The sequence below is a fragment of the Apostichopus japonicus genome, chromosome 11 (assembly GCF_037975245.1).
Source record: "Apostichopus japonicus isolate 1M-3 chromosome 11, ASM3797524v1, whole genome shotgun sequence".
NCBI classification, from domain to species: Eukaryota; Metazoa; Echinodermata; class Holothuroidea; order Aspidochirotida; family Stichopodidae; genus Apostichopus; species Apostichopus japonicus.
This window is the reverse complement of record NC_092571.1, coordinates 22,739,427-22,756,619: the sequence shown is the minus strand read 5'-3', so window position 1 is coordinate 22,756,619 and position 17,193 is coordinate 22,739,427. Positions and strand designations below refer to the sequence as shown.

At 37.1% G+C, this 17,193-nt stretch overlaps 1 protein-coding gene across 1 annotated transcript; it reads left to right on the top strand.

Moving 5' to 3' along the window:
• Positions 1-490: 490 nt before the first annotated feature.
• On the top strand, positions 491-17,184 carry LOC139975609 (O-acyltransferase like protein-like). Its single transcript, XM_071983649.1, has 14 exons — positions 491-1,047; positions 1,935-2,101; positions 3,095-3,164; positions 3,290-3,380; positions 3,973-4,268; positions 4,682-4,852; positions 5,970-6,066; positions 7,303-7,573; positions 8,712-8,791; positions 9,657-9,770; positions 10,863-11,022; positions 13,833-14,022; positions 15,358-15,500; positions 16,285-17,184. The coding sequence occupies exons 1-14, from the start codon at positions 699-701 to the stop codon at positions 16,399-16,401; spliced, it is 2,316 nt and encodes a 771-aa protein (XP_071839750.1). The 5' UTR covers positions 491-698; the 3' UTR covers positions 16,402-17,184.
• The last annotated feature ends 9 nt before the right edge of the window (positions 17,185-17,193 follow it).

Genomic DNA, 17,193 nt, shown 5'->3' with positions numbered 1-17,193 from the left:
GAAAGTGTTGTTAGTCGACGGAAATGCAATGTTTTGTCATACAGCGTCTGCATTTATAGCACATTGTAAGAGGAAGATAAGAGTTATAGATTCTAAGAAGGTCGCTTTAAAACTTCACTTGGTAATGAGGTGATGATCAAAGTACGCTACATACAACTCTTAGAAACGGAGGAAGATAAGAGTGTGTAGATTCTAGGAAGGTCGCTTTAAAACTTCACTTGGTAATGAGGTGATGATCAAAGTACGCTACATACAACTCTTAGAAACGGAAGAATATAAGAGTGTGTAGATTCTAAGAAGGTCGCTTTAAAACTTCACTTGGTAATGAGGTGATGATCAAAGTACGCCACATTCAACTCTAAGAAACGGACAGGAAAATTATTTGCATTCTGGCTTACCTCATCGATGAGATTAGCAACATTTCAAACACGTTACGACATGTTGAGTGTTACGTAATAGATTAAGCCTTCGAATATTAAGAACAAAACAGAACATCCCATAAAGTAAACAGTCACTTAGTCAGTTGATATCCGGACGATATTAGCTAAGAAAAGTTGGCTCTTCAAAATACGAATGAGTTTAGGTCTGTAATCCGTCGTACCTAAAACACGGTAGGATAACGACCATCGGAGGAAGAACTTGATACCAACAAACGATACCTTCAATTATCCAATATATTATTGAGTAAGACCAGAACAATGAAGTACGTATATCTTATTTCGTGCTTGGTATGTGTGTTTGTACCTTTTTCTGATGGCGAATGGATGATGAGAAATGAAGCCAATTTTGCAAGTGCATTTAAAGAGAGAGAACACGAAATGCACAAAGTTTTCGATTCTCCGCTGATTCACGATTTGATAGAAAAGGAAAGATCTTACCCACTGACGGCCGAGACGTTAATGACCGAAGAAAGATTTGCCATGAAAGTCTTGGAAGATTCAGATACCATCTACAGCCAATTGGAAGGAGAGGTATTAGCGAGATGCCTAGCAGACATAGGCACCTATTTGGGTAATCTGTCCGACGGTGCATCGTATGCATGGCAAAGTGAGTCTCATTATATTTTCTACCTCTCAAAGAGACATTTCATTAAAATATTACTGCATCGCTGCAATAGTAAAAAGGCGACTGTTAACTTATGGCATTGCGTTGAAATAGTAATGTTTTCAGTCAGTCCGATTCCCCCACCCCACCCCACCCCCCTTATACATGAACATGTTACATGTTTGTGTATGACAGTAGCTTATGAACAAGGTCTTCCCAAAATAATGTTTTATTGCAAGAACAATCCAAGTTCTGAAAATATGATTTATGGGAACGATTTAAACCATTTGATTTAAGATTCAAGGAACTAACATATGAAAATTCCTTCTTTTTTGTTGTTGTATAAAAGAGCAAAGATTATTTTGGCTACAGTGGGACTCGAACCAGTGTACTCTGGCCAACTTTATTTAATCCTGAGATCTTTCTTTCCAGACTAGCAGCGTTACCAGTTTGCAATTTAAACACAAACATGACAAATTTGGCGTTTTTAAAATTTTACTTGGCCGGAGGAAAATGAAAGGTCCGGCCATACGGCATATTGGTGTGTGTGAATGTGTGGGGGATTTTTTTGGTGTTTTGGGGCGTTTTTCTAACTGGTCTGCCAGTTTATGAAAATTAGTAGAAATTTTTGGTTTAAATTCCCCCAAAGAACATTGATTTCAAACATTTTATGTTGTCTAGTCCAACTCAGAATAGGCCTACCCGTAAATAGAAACATTGATTTTTGTTCTACCATATTTCCCTCCTTAATGTTCATCTATAAGCAGCCAACTTACAACAAATTTCTAATGAAAACATAAAATATGAAGTTTCATGTTTCGATACATGCAATATGTTAAAACAGCATAACTATACGCAAATCAATACAAACAAATATTTGTTACTTCCAGTGAGAACTTCAGGGGGTTCTTTTGGCCGTTTGGCGACTATCGCTTACACCTGGCGACTGGAATACCCAGGTATCTATGAGCTCTGTATCGACACCAAGAAAAAACACCCCGAAGCACCGTTCGAAACGATTTACTGCACGGAACATTTACCTCTTGATGATAATATTGTAAGTAACAATTCAAAGGGCAAAAAACCCATCAGGTAAAGTCTAAACGAAGAAGAAAATCGGGCAGTCAATTAAGAGAACGAATACCCAATGGATATTCATAATCGAGCACAACTGTGTTAAATTAGGAACAGTCTCACCTCCTCCCACTCCTCACAGTAAGGGTAAGAATCACACCCTCTCATCCTTCCAACCCCTCCCCCCTGTCCTCCTACCTTCCCATCCCTACCACCCCTCATATTAGGAGCCACAACCTCGTCCAGTCATCGCACCCCTACCCCGTTACAAAACCCCTACCACCCCTTATAGTAGAAGTCACAACCTCTTCCAGTCCTCGCACCCCATACACCGTTACACCGCTCCTACCACCCCTCATAGTAGGAGTCACAACCTCGTCCAGTCCTCGCACCCCATACACCATTACACAACCCCTACCACCCCTCATAGTAGGAGTCACAACCTCGCCCAGTCCTCGCACCCCACCCGTTACACCACCCCTACCACCCCTCATAGTTGGAGTCACAACCTCGTCCAGTCCTCGAACCCCCTACCCCGTTACACAACCCCTACCACCCCCATAGTAGGAGCATACCTCCATGGTAGGAGTCACAACCACGTCCAGTCCTCGCACCCCCTTCTCCGTTACACCACACCTCCTTACATTCATATCAAAATAAAAATGGTAAACATGCCATATACTATTTAACAGCTAATTTCTTTTGCTTTTAACAAAAAAGGACATTCTTTATCGCATGAGGATGAAGAACTTTCTTTTAAGTAAAGACGACGAAAGAAGCAAAAGCTCTTCAGACTTAAGCACATTTTTCATTCGATTTAGTATATTAATTGTAACATGAAAGCAAACAGCGTTTTCGAATATTTTCTTATACCTTTTTTGACATATAGCAAATACATGAAGGTAATAAAATGAAACGAAGAAAATGAAAGAAAAGAAATTTTAATCAAATGTTTCTTTTTCATATTTTTTTTCAGTTTGTGTCGAAAGGAAGGTGTCTACCAGCGAGTTGTACAGACGAGGACCTTTACATCATCTTTAACACAAGTAAAAACAAACGCCATCTTTTAAACTAATAGATCCATCCCTTCGTGTATCATAGTTTTATCATATTACAACTAAAGCGACGACGATAATGATAATTTATTTCATGCATTTCTTCCTTTCTCCAGTTTTTGCGGTTATAGGCCTAGAATTCTGGATAGGATCGTTTTATACCTGTATACGTGATGTTCCCTGGGAGTGGGACGCCATCTTTGTTGCGTAAGTATGGCGGGTTCCTTTTTTGTTCTTTATTATATTGTCTATACTATTTCTGCATGCGTCTAAAACTAGTACCTGTTTCATGTATCTGCCCGAAGTACTAGTTCAATATATCTCTTACCATAATAATAATAATAATAATAATAATAAGAATAATAATAATAATAATAATAATAATAATAATAATAATAATAATAATAATAATAATAATAATAATAATAATAATAATAATAATAATAGTAATAATAATAATAATAATAATAATAATAATAATATTAATAATAATAATAATATTATAATAATAATAATAATATTATAATAATAATAATAATAATAATAATAATAACAACAATAATAATAATAACAACAATAATAATAATAACAATAAGTCCCTAACCTATATTAATTTAGTGAATAAATATTATTTTTTATAATAATCTCTAACCTATATGCCGACCTTAAACCATTGTCAAACTCGACGCCAACCTACTATCGAATGGTATAGTACAACGAGTGGGACATGATCCAATTCATCTTTGGTATAATAATAATAATAGTGAGATCTGCATTTCTTTTTTTCGTCGTAATCCAGGTGCTTGCTGGGAGTCTTTGGACTTATCGTTGCACTCGGTACATTTTACGACATTGCCTACCGTCGGCGACGGCTGTGTGCTGCAAGCACATCGATTGAATTACAAACCAAAACCCCAAAATCCGAAGAGAAGAACGACGACGTGGAAAGTAATGAGAAACTAGATGCTAACGGAGGCAGTGATGTTCCGATGAAACACCAATCAAAACAACAGCTGTATATGACGTCAGAGGAGGAAACAGAACTTGAGACCAATCAAACAGAAACAAAAGTGCAGACTCCGAGGCCAAGCGTCGGTACGTAATCTCAATTTCTTGATATCAAATCTACACGGTGTAGAGGGGTGGGGAGGGGGGGGGGGGGAATTATACATTTCATATATCATTAATAAAGCATGAAGAATAAAAACAAAACAATACAATAAATATCAAACAACTATAAAATGAGAAAAACGAAGTCTGTTTTAAAGAAGAAATAAAGAAATATTTCATCCTACATAGAGCAGACACAGTGCTGGCTCAAAGTTAGGAAAGAAAAACGATTAGATTCTGAACATTCTATATACATACAAGCAAAATGAAATAAAACTATAACACGTGAAGATATATTGGACGTAAGCTCATTAACAAACTATTATTATGGCATATTTCTGGCGTCTCAACTATGCTAAAATTGGATGTCGTTTTTTCATTTGTTCCTCGTCACCCAGGGAGACTGGAAACGTTGATCTCCTCTTGCTCTGCCATTTACACCGCTGACAAGATTTTGAGCGCCAAGAAGAGTGCCTCTAGTCTCGCATGTTTGAACGGCATCCGCGTCTTGAGTATGTTTTGGATCATCTGGGGTCATTGCAATAATTTTATAATCTATCAACGATTAGGTAAGTTTTAATCAAGAATATATACCTGATATAACAGTGGTACTCCCGTCACCATATTTTTTTGAGGTCCCTCGAACATCCATCCCGAACCATTGATGACGTCACTACCCAAACGGCCTCCCATAACTTTTTATCACATTTAAATCATCAATAGAGGTTTGAAAGTCTGTACCGTAAAACGTCTCAACATTTTTTTTTTTGATGGAGTTCACTCCGAGCTGAACCAATCTTCGTATTGCACCAAAAGTTGCATAAAATGTAGCTTTATTTAATTTGACAAGCTGTCAGTGTAAACTGTTTGGCAAAAAAAAAGTCAAATGTTTCTTTGGGTTATAGTAAACTATCTGGTATGCAAAATGCCAAGTTTGCTATAGGTCTGCGGATCACACAACATCCGGGTGGTTTAGGGGTGGGGCTTGGTAGATCGATTTAAAAGAAAAACGAAAATACAGCTTGGTTTACATGAATCGACTGTAATGACTGACAGAGCAACGTTTCGAATATTCGAAAAGAGGAAAAGTTAAAATGGACGGGAATACAAGACAACAACAACAAAAACAGTTGGCAATTTTATTTTTGGTAAATATTACTGTATACTCAGAGGCGTAGAAGGGTACATCTCATTATTGGTTGGGATTGCAGGGGCGCCAAAGACCTCCACTTGGATCATTAACACAGACGTGGATTCCTTGTATACAGTGTAACAATTGTCGTGAACGTTCTACCCGAACATACCCACTTTACGGTAAAAAACATCATGATACCTCGCGTGTATGGTACTTGAGGACACACCATACAGTAGAAACTGTAGTGCTGCACGCAAACATGCGTATGGCACGCGAAGTTGGTCGGAAATACATTAGATATATTGCTCCTTTCCGAGTCACTGATTTGTGTAACGAACAAAACAAACGAAACTTTGTCTCTCTCCTGAAGTTCATAGATTTTTTAATCAAATATAGGATTAACATTTTTGACTGTTTTATGTCCCCATTCCCATTATTTGTCAAACAATTGACGTGGTACTGTATGAATATGTATAAATTAATATGTCATTATTGCCTCTAATTGTCTTCTTCTTCTTCTTCGTCTTCTTCTTGACTTTACGTCTTCAAAGACAACTTGAAGTATCTTGTAGAAGATGTTGTCAACCGTTACTGGTTTAATTCGACTCTCTTTGCATCGTACTCTGTGGACACGTTCTTCGTTCTCAGGTATTAAAATAAATATTTGTTCTCTTAGATCATCTTAACTTGGATTGAAAGTTTTCGGTTACATATAACTACTTATTGTATATATTTTATTGAGAACTGGCGCGGATCCAGGGGAGGGAAGGGGGGAGGGGTGAGACCCAAATTTTGCATCCCCACAAACGATTTGATGTAGTTATTATCACGACCTTGCGTGTATATGTAATTATAAACCATGCTTATAGGATATAAATACTCCTCAGAATAGGCCATTTCGCGTCTCATTAATTTTTATTTTTCTGGTGGAGGACCGCCACACACCCCAGACACGGTAGTCGGTGTCAACGAACCCAGAGCCACACCCCTTCTTTTCTAAAATCCTCGGTCCGTCCCTGGGGCACTTTATTTGTATACTTTGCAATACGTAACAACGCTATCTGGACAATTTGTCAACGATTTGATCAATTTGATTGTGTCCAGCTGGTTAATCTGTTTCAGTCCAATTTGATGCATGCTCATAGTTTGTGTGAGCAGTTTTCATGTTTTTTTTCGGCAAGATCGTATCAGATACTATCCTATACATTGACTGGGAAAAGTGTAAGGACCAATTTCCACCCCTCCACCCCCACCCCCAACCCAACCAACATACTTTTTTGTCCAAAAGCACAAATAAGATCAACAGTACAAACTTTACATAATAGTAAAGCAGTTTTTAATATATTTAGAAGAATAATATAACGTCCACAAGGATTACAAATATGTTTCTATACATGTCTTATGTTGTATGCACATGACGTATTATCTGTCCGATGCATATACAGTATAGCAATCCACGTTGCCGAAATGTACGATTGTATTGAGAAGACAGGTAAGAAAGTTATGATATTAAGGTTCTAACACTTAATTTTTGTTGTTGTACATTTTAAGAATAGCCAGCACAGATGAAATGCATAAGTGCTTCATCATTATGTACACGTGATTAATCACGAGCATTGTGACGTCATACATTATCCGCCCAAGCGATGGAATGAATCGATCATCTGAAGATTAGTCATTATTGGTATTCACTCATGTTTAATAAAAAAAAATAATTGGCCTTTTTATATTTTCTTTTCTTTCTTTTTTCTCTTCCGTTTCTCATTTTTGTATATGTGTGTATGTATGTATGTATGTGTGTATGTATATATGTGTGTGTGTATGTATGTGTGTATGTATGTGTGCGTGTGTGTATGCTTGTGTATGTGTGTAAATTCCGTATAGTGGCTTATTGGTGACCTATTTGACATTGAAAGAGTTACAAGCAAGGAATGGAAAAATGAACTGGCCTCTCTACTACATCCACCGTTTCTGGCGATTAACTCCTGCCTACATGATGACCATTGCCTTCTTCACGTCACTGAAAGTTCATATTGGAACTGGAGCAGACAAGGTTGAGATTGCTGGATATGAGAGTGAGCCTTGCAGGGAATACTGGTGGACGAACCTTCTATACATCAACAATCTGTACCCATTCCCTGGAATTCTCGGTGGGGTAGGTGTCAATCGACGTCGTCCGAAAAACATCGGGCGTGTAGAAAGCCGTTTCTAATATTTAATCCGGAAGTATAGATATCTAAATTTGAATTCAAGATAACTGAATTGCCAAATGACAGGCATGAAATTGAATTTGAGATATCTAAAAAGTATTTCCAGATATCTGTAAAGTATTTCCAGATAACGGAAAAGTATTTCCAGATATCTGAAATTGATTTGGAGATTTTCTAAAATTATTTTCAGATTATCTGAAATGAAATTGGGATGTTTGAAATTACTTTGAGGTGTCTCAAATTCCGGATTCAGTGTTAAAATGGTTTCCATGGCGGCACGGCTAACAAGTATTTACATAGGTGTCAGATGTATTCACTTTATACATTGTTGTAGCAGCCCTGAATCAGTGGCGGAGCGTCCATACAGTCAGGGGGTGGATGCCCCCCCCCCCCCTCCTGACGGACTCAAATGGACTGCCGGCGCCCTTTTCAGCTCTTTACCACTTTTTACTTATTCGTGATTATTGACTTTTTTATTGTCTCTCTCATCTACTTATGGACATTTGTCACATTTTGTTGGTGTAATTTGGCGATGACACCTATTTATTCTTCGTTTATCTGCAAATTAGCCAGGCCCGGAAAGGGTCATTTCCGGCGATCTAGGGAGTATATTTACTCAAAAAATTTCTGTACGCTACACGCCAACCAGTGGTGGCGCTCCGCTTAGATTGTGTCGAAAGCGCCCCTACAGACCATTCTCGCCCCTCCTGACCAATACCCCTAGCTCCGCCACAGCCCCGAAGGCCAAGCAATATGTCGTTTTATGTTTCTTGCGCAAGCTAATCAACTGTGTAATTCTGGTATATGCTCTGTCAAGTATAGTAACAAAATCAACACAAAATCAACACAAAAGATGCTTTGCATCCTATAGTATGCCATTGTTCTGTCTATTATTCTTTCCATTGTTATAACTGTTTTGTATTACTATGCCTTGTGTTTCTATTGTTCGTTCCATTATTATTTCTTTTGTTCTTCTTCTTGATTCGTCCATTATCACCTCTCTGTTGCTGCGTCTGTGGTTATTATTGGGTATTGTTACTTCTATTTTCATTCAATTGTATTGTTTTTTTTTACCCCTTTCAGTGTGCCGGGTGGTCCTGGTATCTGGCCAATGACATGCAGTTCTTTATCATCTCGCCTTTGTTCATTCTTCTGCTGTTCCAGTAAGTTAAAGATTAAAGGTATTCTGTATTGGCCCCAAATATACAAGATATTCCAATATGGTCACCTTTGGTCAAAATTCTTGAACAGTTTTAATGTTTATTACAACCTTCGAGGAAATTGTCCTCACTTAGACATTCAGTCATCTAGTGTGTTCCTTAAAAATGTATGAGAACAATTTGGAGAGTAAAGACCTCCACGAAAGTACTTTTTGAAAACTTCTAGCAATTATAGCGTGCTATAATTTGGGGTCTATACAGACTACCTTTAATAAATGGAAATGCTTCACACGGACAAACTTGGGCCTGGTATCAGCTATATAAAGGAAATACATATTATCCGGAAATTATCTCACGTAGACCTCGCTTTATACATTTATTGTAATCGATGTCACAGAAACCACCAGCATCTCATATATTTGAAAGAATAAGAAAAGGGGGAGGGTTGAAGTGGAGGGACGGGGGTGGGGGTTGGGGTGTGGGTCTTAGCTCTGACCTAGGAGAGGAATTAACATATCCCTGTTTACCTTTGGTGCTAAGAAAATCACTAAAATCAATAGTAAATATGGCACTTACCTCTTTATGTATGAAATGGGACTACTTTTTTGTTGAACCTTGTTATTGTTTTGTTTGTTTTTTAAGTCTAATTCACGAAAACAATCGCTTATTAATTTATTAATTGATTTGAAAAGAGACACGATGATTCATGTGTTTGGTGAAGTGTTGTCGGTGCTTTTTGAAGTAAAGATATTGTAGAAAATAAAGAAAAAACTAACAATGACCATTGTTTTTTTTATCGCTAAGGTGCTTGATTTATTGATTGATTTTATGTATAATTTTTTTTCTCAATGATTTTATTTTTCTTCAGTCGCAAGACATCAAAGGTTGGTGTGGTTTCTGTTTGGCTCGTTTGTCTTGCTTCGTGTATTGTTACCGCTTTCCTAACCGGTTATTATGGCGTTCCATTGGGAAAAAGCATTACGTGAGTATAACACATTAAGCTCGATCCGTTATGAATGCTTTATTATCAACTATGACCCCCTATAAAACTTGGTAGAATTATTACTTGTTATGATTGGTATCCTTAACACTTGTGGTGTATCACCTTTCATATGATTAAAAACCAATAATTTCGTTTCATTAATATTTAAAGATAACTTATTTGACGCTAACTACTCAAGCAACATTCTTTATAATAAATTTTAGAGATGCCACTTGAAATATGGCTACAGTATAACATCAGCAAACAATATAAACTTAAATAAGCTTGAAGATTTAGACGTATTATTATTAATATATAAAAATAAGGGGGCAGTATTTATCTTTGCGGAAAGCCGATATTGATATTTTAAATTATGAAGTGTCCTCTCCATTGAAACGTTAACATAAACCGTATTACATAACTATATAATTTATTCAGTGAAATGTGATGATTTTTAAATATCAAATAATGTCGATAAATCGATATATAAGGCCACAGTTCTGACTCTATTGTCTTAATTACACACTATATCATCACCAAACTTTAATGCAGCCATATATGTGGATTGATCTTCCTACTGACAAGAATATAATAATTTATTTTTATTTATAAAACGCTGATAGTCTGTTACATGTTAGTCTTTCAAAGATCTATATAATTAGCCAGTAGAACTGACACAGCGCCACTAAATTTGTATATTGGAAATGACCTCAGCAATTTTAAGTTCATTAGGGAAAAATACCTTCAGAAAGTGATCAAATCAAAATATGAGTAAGAGGATTGATACTTTGGTTATAAATATGTTATATAATATCATTATTAAGTCCATCGTATCCTGCAGGATTTTGCACTTTGTAAGTAATATTCAGTGACTCATCATTCACCGGGTGTAAAAAAAAAAAAAAATGTTACAAGAACGTTAATATCATTGAGATGTCAAGTTCCACGAGAAGGCCCTATCTGGTCTTTTCATACTTGCCCAAAATCCACAATTTTACTGGTTTTTACTTAAAAGTAAACCTTTAACATTTTTTGCCCCGGCACATAAGTTTACTCTGTGAAATTTCAAATCTGCTTCAAAATTGTCTACAGATATTACAACGATAGATTGGCAGAATTGGAGCCAGATGGAAGCAACTCTGACATCATTTACGGGAAACCATATTGTCGTATACAATCGTATATGGTCGGTATGTTTGTTGGGTACATGCTCTATCGACACTTCCATATGAAGAAGATTAATATGCACTGGGTGAGTTTTATAGCAATATATATATAGAATTAGCAATATAAAATGAATGAGTATTTACATTCATAAACAAAATGCATATGGGCGATTCCGTGAAAACAGGGACATGACCCCAAATTTTCAAAATCATTTCTGCAGCCATTTTTGGCTTCTAGTATACTATAAACACATTTAGGGTCTGGGTTATGTACCTTTTTTTCCAACTATATCACGTTCTTCTACCAAAAAATGTGAATACCTGACTAATGTTGATTTTTGAGGGAATATTTGAGGAAATAGTATGGATATTTCAAAGTCTCAGATTTCCATATTTGAAAGCACCCTAAATAAATTTGTTATATATGTATTGGTAGTGCCATTAGTGATATATTAAAATATTAATCACAATTCCTCCAAACATTTTTGGTTTGTAGGCATATATGGCTGTAACGACACAGAGCTGATTTGAGAGCGTAATGCGAGTTACCGAAAGACCAAGTTTTTAACTTTTTTTTTTCACTGGAGCAGATAATTTCCTGCCATTTCATATTATGCTTCTAGTCAAAGTAAAGAGTATATAAATAGTTGAAAGAATTAGAAATGTACCTAGTATATAGATATAAATAGCCATTGAAAACTGTAATGCGAGTTACCAGTAATGCGAGTTACCGCTGTAATGCGAGTTACCACATATTATTCCAATCTCACTTGCAGTACTACTGATCAACAAAACAATACAGCGCACTAAATACTTATATAAGGTGTGCACAGTAGTTACTTCCTGTACCCAGAATGCACTGCAACCTCCATTACATCACATGTGACCCTTAAGACAGTTTCAACAGACATTGATGATTTTATCACCTGACCTTTGTGGAATCACGGACCTTCCAAGTTGCATTCAACTGTGACATCATCAAATGAGTAAAGTTAGCCTATTCTTTCTCCAATTTAACCATAGCATTTTCATGGGATATTAATTGCTTAGTACAATACAGTATTTAGGACAAATTGTGAGAGCTTAGGCTATATTAGTCTGTAGCCTATCACATAGTAATATATATGTTCAAGGATGGGCAAATATTGTAAATCATGCATTACCATTATAATGTGCCTAACATCTTGATGGAAATTAGTCTTGATGTGAAAGCTGATGCTGCCAAGGGTGTGGGCACCTCAGAATTAGTGGGGTGGGCAGAGGGGAATGGGACGGACGGGGAGTTTGCATAGGGGATGATTGGGGCTGCTGGGGGGGATGGGGCAGGATTGCGGAGGCTTGGTCAGTTGGAATAGATTGGTGTGGTTTACCAATTCAAATGTGTGTTCCCCAAATATCATGATGTGCAAACCCCTTTCCCCAATATGAGTGTCTTATCACTACAATGTGAAAATCAACCTTTACTTCAAAGCATTTCAAATCCCCAAATTACACAAAATAAGGCAGGCTGCACCGGATTTCACGGGAATTGATAACTGGAAATGGCCGAACCCCAGGGATGACAAAACTTTCTATCGACGAAGCCAGATGATAAAGAAGTTGGGAACACCTTTGATTGCTAATAGTTGTGGCCAATTCAAGTTTGCATCAAAATTCTAATTTGATACAAAACACCATCCATTCAAGGTTATCTAGAATGGCCATATATATAGCTACCACCATGCCCTCATACCGCATGATGAAACATCTATTGTGTTATTGTTGATATTGTTATTATACTGATAGAATTAGGAACAAGGATTGTTTTATTAGTTTCATGCATTTCCTAAGAACCCTAAATACAAATTTCCAAAGGACCAATCACTTATTAACATGCCAAAGAAACTTTTCTTGTAATTCACTATAAGCTGTGAACCTGTTTAACTTTCAGTAGATGTTTTGAGACATTAAAATGGAAGAGGAGAGCTACCAGCTTGTTTGGATTAGCTTCATTGGAAATTTGGATTGATAATTCAAATGTGTACATTGCAATCTTGTAAGTCAACAATTTTGGATTAGCTTGATTGGAAATATGGATTGATAATTCAATTTCTAGTGTACATTGCAATCTTGTCAGTCAACAATTCTTCAGTTGATTTTCTGGTTCAATCAACTTCAATTATTATTGATATAATTGTCAGGATGTTTTGCAAATTGTTGTTAAAATGTTGTTAAAAGTTTTGGAAAGAGTTTTACAGTTTCAAAGAGTTTCTTAGAGTTTCAAAAATGGCTTTGGAGCATATCTTTTTCAAAGAATTTGATGAATAAAGAGCAAAATCGATGACTGGAAAAAGTGTAATGCGAGTTACCGTAATGCGAGTTACCAGACTTTTCCCCCCTGCATACCACATCTGAAGTTGTTTCATATTTTCTACTGCTGATATATAAACATCAGTAGGGTAGATATCTTGTACATGTATGCAATTGAAGAAATCATTCTTTGTTTGAGCACAGTGCCATTTTGTACCGGTGTCAATTTTTCAGGTGTCCTTTTTCCGTAATGCGAGTTACCGATATTTGGAAGCGCACCATACATTAAGGCGATGACAATTATAATTCTTGATAATTTCATATTGTAGCTATGAATGTTGGGTATAACACCACAGAAAATTGAGGAGTTACACTAACCCATATTCGAGCCACAGCACTTGGATTATAAAAAAACAGCAAAAAGTGTAATGCGAGTTACCATGGAATCGCCCATATGCATATTTGTTAGTGAACCATTCTAGTATATTAGCAAGTATTAAAATAGTAGCAAGTTTTACATTATCAGGGAAAGTTTATCATCATGATATTGTCTTATCTATCAACAACCATCGCTTTATTTTCCATATTTTTCGTCCATGCCTTTCAGATGACTTGTACAGTTAGCTGGTTTTTCGCCATTGGCATCATGTACACACTGTTGTACGCTCTTCACCCTACTGGCGGCCGGGAGGAACCCCTACCTCAGTGGTTTTCAGCAGTGTGGGGTGGAGTATGCCGAACTCTCTGGTCTATGGGAGTCGCTTGGGTTGCATTTGCCTGCTGCACCGGCCGAGGAGGTAAGTGTGTACATAAAACATCTAGACAAATACACCGTAAATACATGACAACACATCTACACATCAGATCACATTTTGCTTGGGACAAAAAAAATGTCGCAGAATTCAACGCAGAATCAAAAGGCCAGTCCAGTCAACGTATCATTGTATACACTGTAATACATGTTATGTTCGCATATATCAATGGCCTATAACCAGATATATATGTTATAGCACCGTAGTAGAGGCGGCGTAGCCGGGTACAGTTGCACAGAAGGTTACTCCCTGTCTCTCCGAACCATTTATTTTTGTCAAAACCTCAAAAGAACCCCTTTTCATGAACATGAAGAGCCCTTTTTGGTAAAATACAATCTTATTCCAATTTTGTTATTTACAAAATGCCCTTTCGTTATTTTATAGAGCACTTTTGTTATTATAAAGATAAATTTTTTGTTGCAAATTTGAGTAAAAAATTTTATAAAAATGTATCGTGTTATTGAGTAGTTAAGACAAAAAGGAAAAACATGTAATTGAAGAATGCCTTTTCGTTGACAAAAACGTTAAAATACTTGAATTTGTGTTACGGGTTGCTCAAAGGATCCATTTTGAGGTAACTTTGTGGCTTAAACCTCAAATCAAACTCAAATATCCTACTGCCCCTCAACGTCTGCGCCCCTTCCCCCTTCCCCCAGTCGGAACCCTCTTCCGATGTCCATGTATAGCACCTTATAGATACATTCAATCGGACTGAATATTGGATCCGAGCTCTAAAGATTTCACGTGTTAACTCGCTATATGGTTGCTTGGTATGGTCTGTGCAGTGTACAACTGTTGGCTAAATTGCCTGTAAGTGCAATTCCATCTTTGGTGGTCAGCAGCCCCACCATATTGATTATGTAGTACGGTAGTACTTGTATTTCCTGGGGAGGGTGGTTTACAGGTATAGCGCGACCCCTCCCTGAAACACACATAGATACACACTCCCACACAAGCACATTCACGGTCAAGTACTCTTAGGCCTTCCCCTAACTCGTGCTTATTTTGTTTTATTTCTTCCCGCTTCCAGTTTGTTTAAATGATTTGCCTACTTTTTGTCTTGTCATATTATAATTACCCATTTTAGCTAAGATCTGTTTCCCCCTGTTATCTTAGACCTTAACCCCTTTACTGCCATCCTTGAACTAGCACACAACAGTTTCATCGATATGGTGTTGCTATGACGTCATACCAATGACGTTACCATGACGTCATGTCCACGATGTAGCGATGATGTCATACCACTCATTTTTTTTACATATCGTATCAATTATATTTTTACCCTTCTCGTACCCCTCCCCCACCCCACCCCACAAACAGGTCTGATTAACTCTTTCCTCTCATGGAGCTTCTGGACACCCATGGCCCGCCTCACCTATGGTGCCTACCTGCTCCATCCAATCATCATCTTCGGTTTCTTGAGAACAAAGAAGATCCTTTTCCACTGGACTTACCCCGAAATGGTAAGTATTCATTAGTTTGTATAGTTACAAAAAGCACAATAATTATCATTTATCAATTATACATTTTTGTCATCTGGATGGATGCACGTTGCATATTTAGTTTCCAGTAGAGCGTGTTGCCGTTAACTGTTATACCACGAGGGAATTGGGTGGGAAAGCGCCGAGTGGTGTAAGGCGGACGAGGTATCGCGGAGGGAAGGTATAGGTAAATTGTTTAGGGGATGTTGGTCAGGCTCTTCAAAAATGAGTTGAATATATATAGGCCTATATATAATACAAGAAAATGTCCCTAACGCATTACGGACCTTTCTAGTCTCTCAGTTCATATATACCAATGTCATATAAATGTAATAAAAAGCGCATACCACAGGCACGAATCCAGGTTGGTCTAAGGCTTACACCCTCATATATCCTCGCCACACAAAACAATTAAAAGTAGTGATCAAATCTTGCGTGTAGACCTAATAATATATATAGATCTAATTTATAACCTAACTATGCCTCAGAATACTTACTTAATTTAAATTCTAAAAGATTTCTTCTCTGCAGTGGGGGGATCCCAAGATCCCCCCCCCCCTTCAAATGCAAGGGACCTTCAACGACCGATCTCATGGATATTCCCTCTTATGTAACAATTCTTGATCCAACACAGTATCGTTTAATCTCGGTACATGTATATCTATGTAATTCATTTAATAATAAAGGTACAAGATATAGGTACATAGTTGGTCCGCTCAACACCCCGAAACTTGAACATTTCCAATATTTCTGATTTCTTTTGTAGGTAATGTTTACCTGCGGTTCGGTGGTACTCTCTTACATAGCTGCACTGCTATTGTCCATCTTCATTGAAGGACCAACGATGGGACTGGAGAAAGCAATTTTGCGCAAAAAGAAATAGTATAGAAACGAATGCAGGATATACCACTAACTGTCATCATTAATATATTCAACAATATCATTATTCATAATAATTGTATTAATTGTTTTATTTTGCGACGACAATGAGAATATATTAGAAATGAAGATTTTATATATCCCACGTCATAACCCAACTACAATGTAATTTTACTTTTAAACTTTTATCCTCGAATAATGTAGAAGTAGCTGTATGTATGTTTAGATTAGTGTCGGGTTAAAATGGACGACACACACAAAAACATATATACATACATTATTGAATCGAATAGTAATAATAGTAATAATAATGATATTTTACGCTTCAGAACTACCAAAACGTGCACTTAGTCAACGTACTCAACCATCTTAGTATGACCAAATGCATGGGAGGTGAACAAAATTGTTTCTCAAAACTGGGAGACACTGTAATTGTCTTGGCGTGTAACTTCCTTTAGATGGGTCTAAACAACAGGTGGACAAAATGCGACCCGTTGGTATCTGCACCCCTTCCCCTCCCCCAAGGAGGCCTTCACCCCCCCCCCCCCAAGGTCTTTATTGAATCTCCATTAAGGGTTCCACACAAGTAGTGGATGGGGTGAGGTGTTGACGAATGTATTAGTGTCCCTAATAAAATTTAAAAAACGCGTGAGTGAATGCTCCCTGTTCCCCTGGCTGAAGTCACGATAGCCCATGATGATCTCTCTCGTAGAAATAAATTTACACTCATAAAGATAATTCTGAATAAAGATACCATTATTTGCGAATGATGGAATACCAATAGTTACATGAATGA